Below are 16,501 nucleotides of genomic sequence, written 5' to 3'. Positions count from 1 at the left end.
TTTGATGCTATCTCTGGAGAAACAGTTGAACTGGGCGCTAAAAAGAACATATTTCAGATCGAATTTTAAATCTTCTTCCCTTCTTCGCATTAGCAAATCGTTCATTGGAATCGAGAAAAGAATTGAGTTAAAGTGTATAACATACTTATACCAATATCTTACAAACAAAAAGAAGGCTTTTGAAAATACACTGAGACTACCGACTGCCAATTATAGGCTCAACGAAAGAACGAAACAAATTATTTTTGACAAACATTGTTCGACTGCTTCTCTACAGAAATCATTTTTTCATTTGACTTCTAAAAAATGGAATTCACTGCCCATAATTTTGCGCAATTTAGAAAAATCGAAAACAGAATTCAAGAAAAAATTGAAAGAATTTTACGTGAGTGAATTGAGAAACAATCCTATATGTACTAATACAAATACGTGGCGTGATTACCGTTTTTGCTAGTTCTATATTTTTTAATTCAGTTTAATTTTTCACACATTGCTTGAAAGAGAAACTGTATATACTCTGCATATACGTTGTATAATTGGACTATCTGTAAAATTGTTTGTAAAGTTTTATTACCAGCTTGTTCCTAATTCTTAAATCTTTAATTTTCTATAGTATCCGAAACTTCATATACTTTAATCAACCAATTTCCGAACTGTAACCGATTTTGTTTTTTTTTGTTTTGTTTATTGCTTGTTTTCTGATGTTTTGTTTTTGTTTGATGTAACCAATGAATTTATAACCAATTTTATTATTTACACTTTGCTACACTGATGCCTCGGCTTTTTATTGTATAGTAATTCAAGTGTTCTTTCTTCTTCTTCTTCTTCAAGTAGTAGCCCTGTTTTTAGGAGTGACCTCGTGGTCTGGGGATACTGAGACCCAGCCATGAGCTCACTAATTTTGCATGTAATTCAGTTAATTTGAGCGTTCTGGTCGAAGCCGGAGAACAGTAACGTTTTTGTCAGCCTGATGTGAGAAAGACCACCGAAAAGTACTGGCTTGGTAGAGACGGTGAAAAACATGCAAAGCTCTGTTTAGACGCTAGCCAGTCGTCTTAAGACTTAGTTTTGTTATCCGTCGATATGTATCTTCCGGGCGAATGTTACAAAACTTGAACGTTTTTGTCACATTTTGAAATTCCCAACACTCTATTTGGAGGCTGTCAGAATACTCTCGGGGGTTGCGAATCTCTCTTCCAATCATGACTGTTCAAGTTTTTGTAGTTTACGAGTTTTAATAAATCGCAGGAAACTTAAGTTCAATTTTCTTTTCAAATTTTCAAATTCCCCACCCTCTAGGTGTCAGAAAACTCCTGAAAATGGGGGTTGAAAATCGTGCCCCCAGAAATGACCACTCAAATCTTTTTAGTTTCGGAGATATGACGTTTTTTGTGATTTTTAATAAATTTTAGCAAACAGAATTAAATTTTGCAGCCCTCTTTCTTGTAATGGGAGGAGAGGACTGTCAGAGTGTTTTCAGGGTTGCTAATCTTGTCTCCAAAATTGATTGCTCAATTCTTTGTAGTTTTCGCGATACGACATTTTCTAGCGATTTTTTCAAAAAAATTCAGAAAACCTAAATTTGCTTTTTTTTTGTTCAAATTCGAAATTCCCATCCCTATAGTTGGAAGCTGCCAGAGAATTTGAGGGGGTCGCGAATCTTGCCGCCACGTATGGCTGTTCAGGACTTTTAATTTCCAGATGAGACGTTTTAATGATTTTTCATTTTTTTTTTGAAATTTAAATTTAAAATTTTTCTCAAAATTCGAAATTCCTAGCCCTGTAGTTGGGTACTGTAAATTTACTGGCCAAATGCGACTGCTCAATTGGGCTCTTTTTCCTTTTCCCCCCATCTGCAAAATTTTACTTGTGAAGTTTTGTTCACTTTATCCGAATGTTACAAAAATTGGCATGTGAACTAATTAGGCCATGACAAACATTTTTGGTCTTCATAATTAACCTTGTAAAACCCCTCGTTACACCATAAAATTGACGCTTATGTGAGGTGGGGGGAAAAGGAAAAAGAGCCCTCAATTGCTTTTAGTTTCCAAGATGTGATGTTTTTTTATGTCATCTTAAAATTTTTCAAAATTTTTAGATATAAAAAACTCCACAAAATTTAATGGTTTTTCAAAATTTGAATTTGAAAACTCATAGAAAAAAAACAACATTTGAAATTATGAACTTTGTTAGTGGGTAGTGTCAGATTTTTGATCTTTTTTCAATATATGCGGTTTTTTATGAGTTCTCAAAAATTCGAAGAGCCGGAGTTGCGTTACGCTAGTATTTCTTCATTAAAAGTGCCGAGTACACAGGCAGCATTCGCAACCTGAATTGCGAGGAAGATTCTCTGTTTAAGAAAATTGCCTGCTTTGTGTTGCTCAGTACCTATGCTCAAGTGCTATGGCCAGCGCCACCCTGAACTTCAGCGGCTCTTCTTTTAAGAGTAATGAACTTAGTTATATAGGTCTTGCTGATTTTTTTTTTCGGTTTGTTTCAGGAAGTCTTAAAATATTGATGCACTTGGGTATAATGCACTTTTTGAGTTCAATTGGAATTCATCTGCTGAAAGTGACGTAAATAGCACTCTCCAAATACAAGCGTGGAAATGGCGCGAAAAAACCCGAACGATTTCTAGGTTCGAAAGGGGAATTTAATTTAAGTTTTCAAGCGGAAAAAAAATTTTACCTATTGATCCAGTTTTCTTTAGTTGGGTGCATGTTATCAAAAAAGCGGTAATCATAAATTGTTCTAGAAATTCAAAGAGCTTGCAGGGCGTCTATTTTTTTCTTTGAAATTCGAAAGTTGAGATTTTTTCTAGAAACTGTTTTTTTTAATGTTAACTTGCATTCATTACTCTTTTCCAATCTTCGATTGGCTATGTGTTAATTTTCGATTCAAGCTTTTACTATCCTCTGAATTTTTTAAAGCAAACGGGAAGAGCCGCTGGATCTTATTGTTCTGTCTTATTACATGATGATGCAACTTCCGTATCAAAAGTAACTCGGTTTATTGCAGGCGCAATGAGCGTATTTGTACAATTCCGGGCTATTTTTTTTGTAAACAATTTGTTTAATTTGCGGTTTTTTTCCTGTAAAAAATTTGTATTTTTAGCTTTGTTTTTTTTTCTTGTAAACAGTTTGCGTAATTTAGAATTTTTAAGCAATGCTCTCTGTGACCGAAACATTTTGTGCTTCTTTTACAACAATTATTTAGCTACGTTTTTCTGAGTTCTTGGGTTTCCTGTTTTTTTTTGGAATTCGGAATTGAAAAAATGTGTATATATTTTTTTAAATTCACACTTTTAAGTTTATACTATTTTCCAAAGCAATAAATGGATGCTTCTTCATGTCCATGCTGCAAGGGAGAATGCTTAATCGAGATGCTGATTTGTCGCTATGAATTTGAATCAATTAGTTTAGGCTTTAAACAGAAAATGTGTTCACTCGGTGGGAGGTTGTTCAGCCTGTTCTTCTGTAGCTTCTTCAGCTGTGGCTTCTGGCTCCTCCACTGTTGGGGCGTCCTGTTCATTGTTCGGTGTCTCCTCTGCGTCTTGATCTGGGACTTCAGATGCACCGTTGTCTTCAACTATTTCTTCGCCCGCAGCTTCTGTATTTTCAGTTGGTTCTGGCTCTGCAGGTTCATCTTCATTGATCTGCTTTTCTGATTCGCTTTCCTGTGGCTCTGCTGGGATTTCTTCGGTTGGTTCCGGGTCGACAGGGGCTGTCTCTTCCTCTCCCTCTGGTTGAGCTTGGCTCTCCTCGGCTTCTACGTCCTCGTCGGCTTGTGGTTCGGTTTCAGCTTCCCCACTGGCTGCTGCATCTTCAGCTTGTGCAGGTTCTACATCATCTTGATCGGCTTCAAGTTGATCGGCTTCAGGTGCAGCATCCTCTTCGGTTTCATCTGCTTGGGTGCCTGGATCTTCAGGTTGTTCTTCCGGTGCTTGTTTCTCTGGTTCTTCAGCTTCAGTGGGCTCCTCGGCTTGTGGTGTTGACGGTTCCTCCTCTTGTTCCGCCGCCTTCTCTATTGTTTCTGTCTCATCTTCTTGGTTTGCGACGGGTAGTTCTGGCTGACTCTCTTGTTCATTTTGGTTCCCACTGTCTTCCTGGTTGTTTTCGGGTTCACCTACAGCTGTAGCTTCCACCGGTGCTGGTTCTTCGTTCGATTCTTCTACTTCGCCTGTTGTCACATCTTCGGGACCAGCCGGCAGTTGCTGTTCGGTTGTTTGTTCAACCGGAGCTTCTATCTGACTCTGTTCTTCTGGTTGCGCAATCGGATCGGAAGTGTGTGCTTCTCCAGCTTGTGCATCTTCTGGCTCTGCCGCTTGTGTATCTACCGTCTCTTGGATTGGTTGAGTTCTGGAGAGCTTGGAGCTCATAGGGCGTGACTTTGGTCTACCTTGAGCAGGAGGTGTAGGCTGAGATAGTGCTTCCTTTTTATCATAGTTGTAGTACCTAAATCCAAATGTGTAATAATGTCTACATAAAAATGGTCAATGAACCATTCCATTAATGGCCGAAATAGAATCTTTTAAATTTGTCGTAAAAATTATTAGGCTTTGTCGGAATGTTCCAGCTAACTGACTTTGCCATGTGCATTTTTCGGCAGTCTAATACTTAGTTCACAGATCTGACGTGGTAAGTCGGAATACATAAGGTGTATATATGGGTAGTACTAGATAAGAAGTTACCTGTCTTCGCGTTTGGCCCCCAAGTTGGCCGGGTCTAGAAATCCCTCTGGGTCATAGCCGCCTGCCTCCCTCCTCTCAAGCAGAGCTGCGAAGTATTCTGCCGCAAATGATGGAATATCAGCCGGCTGGCTCCTCAGTACTTCACGTGCTAGTCCTTCTAGAAGGTTCTGAAAACCGCGAGGAGGTCTTAACTTAGTGTTCGAATAAGGCACAGCCATTGTTTAAAATAAGTTTTTTTTTAAAAAAAAAGAGATTGTGTATTGATTGTCGAATAATAGCTTGGTTTATAATATATTAAGACTGCGTTTTTTGATGCTATGTACAGTAGCCAATAATGAATGCTCTTTTTGAAGCACGTGTGCCAAATCAGTTTATAATGGACTGCGTGTGTTGTAACGAAAACACTTTTTGCTCTGTACTAGACCGGCAAATATATAGTTTGTGAATTTATTTCTGCATCCACTGTTTTTGGTTTAAAGTTATACAAATAAAATGGATGTTGATGTCAATTTATATGATTTCGACATAGCAAAATGCCACTTTTTATGCAAACCTTTTTTGAATTTACAGTAATAGACGTGATAGTTAGCCTAACGGAATCCCACTACTGAATTGTATCAATTGAGCGCCGCGTAAAATAAGCAAGAGAATTGCAGTAGGCTCATAGAAGTTTCTTGTAGTCAAATTTGACCACAATTATTGATGTCGTTTAAAAATAGGTTTAATTTAAAATTTCCAATTCAGAGTAATTAAGACGTAGTTCAGACTCTTATATAGGTCTTGGTTATTTTTTTTGTTTTTTAGGAGTTTTCGCGGTTTCACTTTTCATTTCTTTTCAAGTTCAGCTCATTCCCATTGTTGAAAAAAAATACCAACTCCACTTAAGAACAGCAAAAGTGTGAAGGTCACAAAACACGTGATCGTTTTAATTTGAAGATTTCTTAGCGGAATTGAAAAGTTACCTCCATCCAGTTTTCTCAAGTTGGGTTGATTTTATCGAAAAAAGTCTCAATCATAAATTGTTCTAGAAAATTTATAGAGCTTCAAGGTCATATCTTTTTACTCGGAAAATCGAAAGAATTTTCAAAAAAAAAAACAAAGTCAGTATTTTTTCATTGACTTTTTTCCAATTCTGTTTGCTATTTTTTTTCGAGTTTAAAGTTTTTTCATTGAAAACATTTTGTTTCGGCTCTATGGGTGTCTGCTCAAGTATGGTCGGATTTCAGTTTCTGTTTGTCTGCTGATTTTTTGTCAATTTATTTGCCACATTGTGGAATTTTTTTGTGCGGCCGGCAATTTTCATCGTAGACGCAATTGTTTGTGATGTATTCCTGTTGTTTATTAGATTAATATCCCTGACTTCGTATCTTTTATTATTTTCTTTTCTTTTTTGTTTTCGCTTAAAAGCTTAATCAGCCTGACTGTTTTCGGTTTTTGTTTTATTGGCTTAGTTGCATTGATTTTGTGTCGCTTCAAGGTGTCGTCGTTTAGGTTGTTAAAAAACGAGGTTGATTTGAAACTTATTTGCCCAATTTTTATGCCAACCTTTAAAGGTATTTTGGTTAATTGGGTGTTTTTTTGGCTCAATGGGCGTCTTGTTTGAGGCTATTTGTTGCGTTCCTGAAATTTTTTCCATTTCCTAAATATATTTTTTCGATGTTTTTTCTGTCTCGTTTTCTATTCGCTATCTTGCAATGCGTGCTTGCGATGCAGCGAAAGTGATGCGAACCTCCGCTTCGCCTCATTGTCTTCATTTCAAATTGGCAATTGTCTCGTGGAATCTTCTCACCGAAATGAATTCAATAAAAAATTGATTGTAAGACACAAACTGCAGCAGTTCACTACTGCTCTTCTAGGTTTGATGTTCTTACCCTTGCGATAAGCAAGGTTATTGTAACCACGTATTGTTTTCATAAATAACTTTGTTCACATGATTTGAAATTTAATTGATCTTACAATCTGTACTTCCGTCAATCAGAATATATATTTTGGGATGCGGATAGCCAAAAAACCACTCTATCTACAAACCGCCAAATCTTGAAACCGAAATTTCATCAGTATTACGTAAGTTACATAAAAATCACGTAATAATTGCATAACAGCAATGACACTTTGTTGCTATGTTGCTTAGCAATTATCATTTTCGGCTTGTTGGAATGGTAATCCAATTTTTGGTTAGTTGGACCTTCGGCTCTTGTTGTTTCTTGTGAAAGTGACTGGTTCCTAATTTTTTTTGCAATATTCATTTAGCATTCAATTAACCCAGTTGACACTTTTTCTCAAAAGGAGTTACAAATTACGTATAACAAATTGCGTAAACCATGAAAATTACGTTAGGTTCACCTTTTTTCGACATTTTATTTGACTGTTTTCAAATTTGGCTTAAACCAGAGTACTAATTTTTGCTCTGTTTGTTTTGTTTCGCAAGTGGTGCAAAACACTGCTTCGCCTCTGCTCAATAAGAATAAATAAATATTCTATTCTAATAATAATAAAAATGTATGCATGATGTTGAGATAAATGCAGTTCTTAACTAATTTTCTGAGTTTATGAATGCCACGGCTTCAACTGATTTTGATCCTTGCTACAACTGGCTGGTTAAATTAAATTTAGTATCAGTTATTACATCGAAATATTTTGCAAGATGAGTTTTTTGCAAAACTGAATATCGCAATTGTGCACCTTTTTCTTAGCACCTCTTTTTTGTTGAAAATTTGGCCGGTGTTTTTTGCTGCTGCTAAATATTGACTTTTGGTACATTCTTTTGGCTCTGTTAGTTTTTTTTTTCAAAGCTTGTGTGATATTATGAACTCTTTTTTCCAACCTAAGTCGCAAATATTAGTGTTCATTTTGAAAGTGTTCATTTTGATCAATAACCAGCTATTAAATACAGCCGATGCTAAGGATATTAACACAGACTATTATATGACAAACAGCAATTTAGCTTCAAGGTAGCGTAGAGGTAGGGAAGTTGACCCGCAACAAAATTAAAGGGTTCGCAAAAGGGTTTTTAATGAACTTTTTCGTATACTAGTTAAAATGCGTCCGCACTATTAATTGAGGCACGTTAGTTGGTAAGTTTCTTTTTTTTTCAAACTGTTTAGTACTGATAATGCGTCATAATTGGCTTGCGTCACTTAGCAATTATTTAGACTCATAATTGGCGTGCGAACTTGCGAAATTTTGTAGACTCAAAGTTTTACTCATTCAGTTTTTCCCAGAAGCGTTATCGCATATTTTTGCTTGTGTATGCGAAGTGCAACTTCGCCTCTGTGTTGAAATTGGACACCTAATTTTAACGGAACGTTTTACTTATGCACGAGTTTTGTTATGCATTTAGAATTTTGCCTCGAGCTTCCAATAAAGTTTTGAAGTTTATGAAAAAAAGTAGTCCTATTTTGATTTCCTGATTGATTTTGTTTTCACAAGTTTTTGTAGTTAACAAGATCCAACATGCTTAGCAGAGCGTTGTAATCCGATTTGTAAGAAAAGTTAAAAAAAAACTGTATTATAAATGACTTATTGGCTGATGTATGCATAATAATTGCGACTAGATATCAATTGGCCTTCTTAATGAGTGATTCTTTTAGAGTTGTGTTGTATATCGAAAGTGGTGTTGTGTTTTTCAGTTAGTGTATTGGATAATTGAGAAATGTCGATAATTCAGAAGATAGCAGAGATCGAGGCTGAGATGGCGAGGACACAGAAGAACAAAAACACAGCATACCATCTAGGCATGCTTAAGGCCAGACTGGCCAAACTGAAGAGGGAGCTTATAACTCCCAAGTCATCTGGAGGAGCAACTGAGGCTGGATTTGACGTCGCCAAGACAGGGGACGCCAGAATAGGTACAAAATCTAGCTTCAGTATTAAAAAAAAGTGGCTAAGAATTGCACCCTTTTTTATGCTTTTTCACCGACATGAAAGTCCAAAAGTTGATCATTCTCATTCTTTCTTTAAATTTGGGGCTATCAAATTGGCTGCTAGAATTTCTTTTTTTAAACCTATGAGCAACTTTGTCAGCTCATGGCGTATCTAAGGTTTTCTCGAAGGGAGGGGGATTTTTTGTATAGGTCGACCAAAATCCATCATCTATCTATCTTTTATATATTTACTCTGTCTATCAGTTTAGTGTATTATTACGAACCGTCTTTTTTCGAACCTTACTCGCAAATAAAAGTGTTCATTAAAAGTGTTCACTTATTTGGTGGCACTTTTGCTATAATCACGATCTGTAGCATTGGAAACTTCATAGCATTTGTTCTCCTTTTTATTTATGACTAGTGTTTGTAACCTATTGAGCGTCCGTGGCTGAGTGGTTTGTGTGTCAGACTCTAATCTCTAGGTCGCAGGAGGTTCGAATCTCCGACGTAGCCGAATTTTACTATCCCCAAATCTTTTTTAGTTTACAAGTTACCAAGATTCTTGTGATTTTTTTTCGAAAAGTTTCAGAACATTTAGATTTGAAAAGTTTCAATAAATTTGAAAATTGCCAACCTTGTAGTCAAGTTTTATCGACGAACTCTCAGGGGTTGTAGAAATTTCCTTCAAAGAGGACTGCTCAAATGCTTTTGGTTTCCGAGATATGACGTTTTTTTTTTCAATTTAAAAAAAAAACGTTTTAAAATTCGAAATTCCCAAACCCACAGTGGGGATGTTCTCTGAGGTTTCTCAGAAATTGCAGATTTTAACTCCAAGTTTGATTTCTCAAATCATCCTAAAGTCTGAGATATGCCGTTTTTTTGTGCTTTTCAAAATTTTTCTCAAAACTTCAGATGTAAATGAATTCCTAATTTTAAAGTACTCAAAACTATGGCGAGGTGCTCTCAAGGTACTCTCATGATGTTTGTCTGGACTCTAATTGTAAATGCTCAACGACTTTTGTTGTTTTCTTAGATATGACGTTTTTATCTGTTTTGAAAATTTTCAAAAGTGTTAAATTTTAAATCACTTTTCAAATTTTGAAATTGTTAACCCATTGATTTGATGTCAGGTTACTAACAGCGGATTTATATATGGCCTCTCATTCTTATGTTATCGCTCACATTTTTTTATTTAAAATTAAATAATGACACTAGGAAAAAAGAGTCTGATATTTCAAAATTATTTTGTTTTTAGAATTTGATATTGCAATTGAAAAGGTTTCAATTTTTTTAAATACGGAAAGTGCAGTTGTATGTTGTCGGCCATTTAATGTTTTGCTTGCGACCATCTGAAACCCAGTAGTTTTGGACAAACCTTCAAATCAAAATTATTGTTCAAATTTTGAAATCAAAAGCGTTGTAGGATCCCCCTTGTATTTTTTTGGTTGCATTCATTTCACTTTTTTCATTTATTTTATGTGTAAGGAAATTTCGTGTTCACCAATCTGTTTCAACCACTGGAGATACGCTTTTTTTAACGCATACCCCTCCCGCAAAATAAGTTTGCATTGGTTCACAAAGCGGATTTAAGAAGTTCTAAAGTCGTTCGGCCGAAAATGAATGTCGTAAAATAGTGCGAAAGGCATTTTTGTGTTTCTTGAGTTCATTAACAGTTTTCCCCTCCACTGTCTATTCAATTTTTGATACAAATTATGTTAGATTTAGTTTGATTTTGGAGAAATAAATTTTCTTTCTTTTCCAACTATCTTGCTCGTTTTTATTCAGCTAATGACCTGATATATCTGTAGTTTCACTATGTTTTTAACAGAATGCTTGTGTGAGATTTTAAAAACTGCTAAAACTTTCTGAATTGTTATAAAAATACAGGTGAAATTTTATTATCATATAAGTGCAAGGTAGATTACAGTTTTTTCGTTTTTTCGCTGTTTCTTTGAAGTTCATATCTCTTACATCTTGCGCACGTACCTGTGAATATTATTCACCATTTAATGTCACGTCTGTCAAAACCGTACACCACCACCCCCCCCCCCCCCCCCCCCCCCACGACAACCACCACCACCTCAGCATGGAGAAGTGAAATAAATTAAAGCACCTAGGAGCCTTGTTTGCAAGTTGCTCCTATTTGTATGGGACTGACTTTGCATGTTTAGGCTTCGTCGGCTTCCCGTCCGTCGGCAAGTCCACTCTGCTGACTAATCTGGCAGGCGTCTACTCGGAAGTGGCGGCCTATGAGTTCACCACTCTCACCACTGTGCCCGGAGTGATTCGGTTCAAGGGCGCCAAAATACAGCTGCTCGATTTGCCCGGAATCATTGAAGGGGCCAAGGACGGGAAGGGAAGAGGAAAGCAAGTATGTTGTTTGTTCATTTTGGCCTTGATTTATAATGATATGAACGAACTGAATTTTACTTTTTAGTTCGTTTTTTTTTCAAAAGAATTTTTTTTTGTAATCTCCAGTTTATTTTTGTTTTTTCGTGGCTGGAATTCTGATTTCTTTTCACGCTTTCCGAGTGGAACTCAATTTACGTTTTCAATTATCAAAAAGTGAAAATATCTCTTGGCTTATTGTCAAAAATGAATTTAATTTTCATCATTCACCAAGCATCAAAAATTACGCTAGAAATCTCATTTCTCAAAATTTTGTGTTTTTCTGCACAAAGAAACAAAGGTTGCTTGAGCTTTAAAGTGGTGTTTTTTTCTGTGAAATAATTTCAAAAGCCTCCTTGAGTGAAATTTTTGAATCTCCTTGAGTTTATTACCGCTTTTGCAGCTATATGTTGGTTATGTTCATAGCAAATAATGTAATTAAACTGTACAGTAATGCTTGAAATCGTATTACGTTTCATGGTTTTTGTAAGCAAAAAATTGGGTTCTGTGAAAGTGATTATAGGTTAAAAAAACTATAGTTTGGTATTTTTGGGTCGATTTTTGTTGTGTTAGTCAATGCTGCGAAGCGGTTAGCTCGAGGGTGAATTTTGGTCAAGTGTTGTAATGTTTTTAGGTCATCGCAGTTGCGCGTACATGCAATCTCATCCTGATCGTTTTGGATGTTCTGAAGCCATTGGGCCACAAACAAATCATAGAACACGAATTAGAGGGATTCGGGATACGTCTGAACAAGAAACCTCCGAGTATCTACTTCAAACGAAAAGAAAAGGGCGGTATCAATTTCAACGCCACAGTTACACTCACACATTTAGACCAAGATACAGTCAAAGCTATTCTATCCGAGTACAAGATCCACAATGCTGACGTCACATTTAAATGCGACGCCACAGAAGATGACTTCATAGACGTCATTGAGGCGAACAGAATTTACATTCCGTGTATATACGTCCTCAATAAAATCGACCAGATTTCAATTCAAGAGTTGGACATCATCTATAAAATACCACACTGTGTGCCTATATCTGCTCACAACAAGTGGAACTTTGACGACCTTCTGGAGAAGATTTGGGATTATCTTGACCTGATTAGGATCTACACGAAGCCAAAAGGACAACTTCCTGATTACAGCGCCCCAGTGGTGCTGCCAAGTGAAAACTGTACCATTGAAGATTTCTGCAACAAGATTCACAAGACCATAATAAAGGAGTTTAAATATGCACTTGTGTGGGGAACATCCGCTAAACACGCACCTCAAAACTGCGGAAAAGACCATCCGCTAAATGATGAAGATGTAATTCAAATCATTAAAAAAGTTTAATTCAATTTTTTCAATTTAATTTCCTACACAGACTTGTGAAGCTCAAGAGTACAAAAAAAGGAGCCAAACTGACGTCCGATTAGTTTTAATCCTGTTTTAACTATTTGCGGAAACTTGATGCATTTTATGCTAATTATGTGATTGGATCAATTGAACTAGGTTTTGGCTCCTTAAAATATATAGTTTAACGCAAGTCGAAATTGACAGTCTTTCTGGTATGATCAGTGTTTGCGTGACTTGGGCCGATTTTTTTTAGGATCGGGGTAGACTTCGTTGACAGAGGGGATACCGCCGGCTCTACATGCACCCTTGCCCCAAGCATAGGGGGGTGCTTTCTGGTCTGAAGGGGCTTCCTCGGCTGATTGGCTCCACAGTTTACTGCGCCAGATCTCTCCCTCGTTACCGCCCTCTAAATTCAGTCAATGAGAATCATACATTGATGAATTATCAACAATTTTTTTTAAAAAAATTTGTGAATGAGCAAAGTCAGCAGTGACTTAATTTAAATTGGCTGTCACCGATCGGAAATTTTTTACTACAATACTCAATAGAATTCAATAAGATTTTATGAAGCGTAACGATCTGGTAAATCGGAGAATTTTAGCATGCCTTAATTAAGAGTAATGAACGTAGTGAAGACTCTTATATAGATCTTGATGATTTTTTGCTGAATCTTATATAGGTCTTGAGGAAAAGTCCTAAAATGCGCATAAAAGTCTAATAACTACAGATGTGCATTCATACATATTAATGCATTTATGAATGCACTTATGTATATATGCCCTTTTTGAGTTCAATTGAAATTCTTCTGCTGAAAGTGACGTAAATAGCACTCTCCAAATACGAACATAACAATGGCGCGAAAAAACGTGAACGATTTCTAGTTTCGAAAGTGGAATTTAATTTTTAGATTTCCAGCGGAATAAAAACTTAACCTGTTGATCCTGTTTTCTCAAGTTGTGTTAATGTTATCAAAAAAGCGTCAATCGTAAATCGTTCTAGGAGTTCAAAGAATTTAAATTTAAAGTGCATCTATTTTTTTCTTTCGGAAGATTTTTTTCAACTAAGTAAGTTGTAATTGTTGAGATCCGAAAAAAAGCTGCACCAGTTTTGCCCTAAGATTTTTATCGTACAGTCACGGAACATAGATGTTACATTTTTTTTGATTTCAACGACCGATGAACGAATTTTTTCTTAACTTTTTTGTCGTTTTCTCTGCAACTATTTCGGATATATGGGTAAAATTTTGATAGCTGCCAGATAAAGCTATTTGAAGGAGCTAGCTGGATTTAAATTTGAGAAGTATTGTTTTGAAGTCTTAGAATATCCGGTGAATCATAACTAGTTACTGTAAGACGCGGAGAACGCCAGACAAAAGAATTGAAAAAATGACTTGGTGCCGTGTCAAAAGACGGTCGTATTCGTTTTATCGATCCAGACATTAAAAGGTCTACTGCGCTCACACCAGATAATTGGTGAACATTTGGAGACAACATTGCAGACAGATTTTGTGTATAGATCCTGAACAGTAATGCCCAATTTCTTCTGTTGGCTTATCTCGATGATAAGCACAAAAAGACTCATTTGTTTTTAGCCGTTTTTTGAAGCCGGGAAAAGTTTTTTTCCCGCGGCATAAAGGGAAAGTCAAGCTCATCAGCTTCCCAAAAAACTAATTTGAGCTCATAAATTTAAATTTTTTGGTTTTTTTGCGAATTTGTTTCCATAGCAAGAACACTTCTATAACTATTTATGTTATACAGGCTTTTGGAAAAACAGAATTAATTTCTTCTGAAGGAAATTTCTCAATTTTTGATTCGGCTAGCTCCTGCCAAATGGTTTCATTTAGCATGTGTCAAATTTCAAACCCCTAATCTTAAATAGTTGCAGAGAAAATGACAAAAATTTGAACAAAAAATTCGTTTATTTGCCCGATGAAATCAAAAAGTTGAATTGTCTTTGTCCTGTGACTGTAGCAGATATGAAACAAAGTACAAATTTGTTTTTAAATTATGCCAATCTTTATTTGAAATGCAATATGTGACTTAAATCAGCCAGATAATTGCACACAGAATTTCATTGAAGAAGAAAAAGACTGAATATTTTGAATATCTTGATGATTTTTTGTAAAATAAAATTTCGACTACTGTTTGTACCCCATGCAGTGTCATCTACTAATTGATAAAGTTTTCATCTGGCAGGGATTTACGGTTATATGTCAATTTGCCCCAAGTCAACTTGTCCAATGCCATCTTGTCCCAGACAATAAAAAAAAAGAAACTTGCCCCAGATTGTTTGATATCCTCGTGGAACATAATGTCGACATAAAGATGAAAGATATTTTTGTTGAACAATTAAGCTTGAAACAAAATGCGGAATCATTAAAACATGTGCTGAATCAAAATGAGTTCAAAGCATGCATGAACCAAATGAAAGCGACAAATGCAGTTTTAATGTCGAGTAAAACATTTCAAAAGATTGATTGCTGATATTGTAAGCACCTATTGCATAGTTAATAGTGCACAACACTCTTAATCAAAAAAGTCAAGAGTTCAAAACTTGAAGTCAAAAAATTTCAGTCAATCGATGAAATTGAAAACCGCAGGTACTGCCTCGCCTCCAAAAACCCTATATACTGAGTAACCCAGAATAGGGGGGGAGGGGAGGGAGTTGAGGGTAAGAGCAAAATTATTGCAGTATTAGCCTTTATCACCTCTCAAAATTTGGACCCTGTACGATGGCTATAAGTTAAAATAAGTGGTGATTTTTTTAAAATCAAATAAAAATGAAACAAAATGCCGACCATTAAGTGGAAGTTATGCCGACAATTTAAAAGTTACGAAAGAGTTAAATGAGCTAGTGCATATAAATAGTCAACAACATGGTCTTTGTTGAAATTACTAGAAATGTTTTGGAGTTTTGCATGAATATCCCGATATTTCTTCCACCCTTGATTCTGCGTTCCCCCATAGCCTTCAAAATGTTGAATTTCTGATTAGTTGAGTCCATTTGAATCTTATTCAGGAAGGTGTAGATGCTTGGTTGGCTCTCTTGAAATAGTGCTGTCCCTCCGAGATGCCAACTTTCAACGGCGTTTGTCGTTCTTATCAAGCCTTCCGCTGCTTCTTGGGAATGGTTCCAGAGACTCATCGGGAATAACGGTTGCCTGCTGTTTCTCATTGTTTCGCCTTTAATATAACTTCTCTGAAAGTATGAGGCAAGTTCGTCAATTGTATCTGACAGGCTTTGCTCAAGATCTAATCGGTCCACCACTTGCTTATTCTCCTCAATGACGCTCTCAAACGATTGTTCCACTAAACCAGTTGGAACAAAACTGAGAGCGGGTATTAAACGCAGAGCCAAGCTCAGCTCGCAGTTACAGTTGTTTTCATAGGCTTTCTTCAAACCCAGCTCGTTAACTTTGCGTAAGAAGGCCTGGCAGAGGTAAAAGTAACAGCCTTCGAGTGAAGACTCTGGAAACGCACCTGTAAAATGTTTACGGCAGCTCGTTCAAAATCTAGAGGAATCCTCGATGGTTGCGCGTTATGAGAGACAGAGGCGAAGGCTTTCAAGAATTTTGAATTTGTCTGTTCGGTTTTTTTGGCAATAGAGCACAAATGCATGGTCGGTAAAATCCACCAATTTGAATGTGTATGGTATAAAGCTGGTAAAATCGTATTGGGCAAATTTTAAATATACCGTCGCAAAGCCAAAGAAGATTGTGAACTCGGAGGCATGAACATTATCTCGATCACCGAAAACTAAAATTGCACGACTGGGCAAGGATAATTGAACTGCTTTCTCACCTGTAACTTCCTGGAAACACGTGGCAATTATACACTATTGACAGGTACAATTTGCTGCCTCGCCTCTCTTTTCATCTGATCCATGATCTATTTGCCTCAGTTTTCCCAGGTCTAACATCGTGGATGTGCTCATTTTTTGTTGATACGAGTTCATCTCCTGCTGTGACGGCGAGCATGCGGCATTTGTGTGAACTGTATCTTGCGCATCTCCAGTGCTCAGTAGTTTTTGTCGTTTGCTTTTTTGTGAAATCGTGTCCGTCAATAATGAGCGTTCGTTTATTTCTTTGAGATCTTCCCCACGTAATTTGACTCAAAGTATTTATGTTGGATTTGATTTATGTTGGATTTAGGAACAAAATGCTAAACAATGAAGCAAAATGAAAGAATAGGCGTGTTTCATTTTGTTTCAGTGGCGCTA

The 16,501-nt window shown here is 36.5% G+C and overlaps 2 protein-coding genes across 2 annotated transcripts; one reads left to right on the top strand and one right to left on the bottom strand.

Moving 5' to 3' along the window:
- Positions 1-3,275: 3,275 nt before the first annotated feature.
- On the bottom strand, positions 3,276-5,070 carry LOC134854000 (uncharacterized). Its single transcript, XM_063870057.1, has 2 exons — positions 4,691-5,070; positions 3,276-4,454 (listed from the first exon to the last, which is right to left on the bottom strand). The coding sequence occupies exons 1-2, from the start codon at positions 4,906-4,908 to the stop codon at positions 3,443-3,445; spliced, it is 1,230 nt and encodes a 409-aa protein (XP_063726127.1). The 5' UTR covers positions 4,909-5,070; the 3' UTR covers positions 3,276-3,442.
- Positions 5,071-8,270: 3,200 nt separating this feature from the next.
- Positions 8,271-12,299, top strand: LOC134854267 (developmentally-regulated GTP-binding protein 1-like). Its single transcript, XM_063870461.1, has 3 exons — positions 8,271-8,538; positions 10,725-10,924; positions 11,576-12,299. The coding sequence occupies exons 1-3, from the start codon at positions 8,343-8,345 to the stop codon at positions 12,278-12,280; spliced, it is 1,101 nt and encodes a 366-aa protein (XP_063726531.1). The 5' UTR covers positions 8,271-8,342; the 3' UTR covers positions 12,281-12,299.
- The last annotated feature ends 4,202 nt before the right edge of the window (positions 12,300-16,501 follow it).

The sequence above is a fragment of the Symsagittifera roscoffensis genome, chromosome 9, assembly GCF_963678635.1.
Source record: "Symsagittifera roscoffensis chromosome 9, txSymRosc1.1, whole genome shotgun sequence".
In the NCBI taxonomy this organism is placed as follows: Eukaryota; Metazoa; Xenacoelomorpha; order Acoela; family Convolutidae; genus Symsagittifera; species Symsagittifera roscoffensis.
The sequence above is the reverse complement of the archived record's forward strand: the minus strand, read 5'-3'. Positions and strand labels throughout refer to the sequence as shown.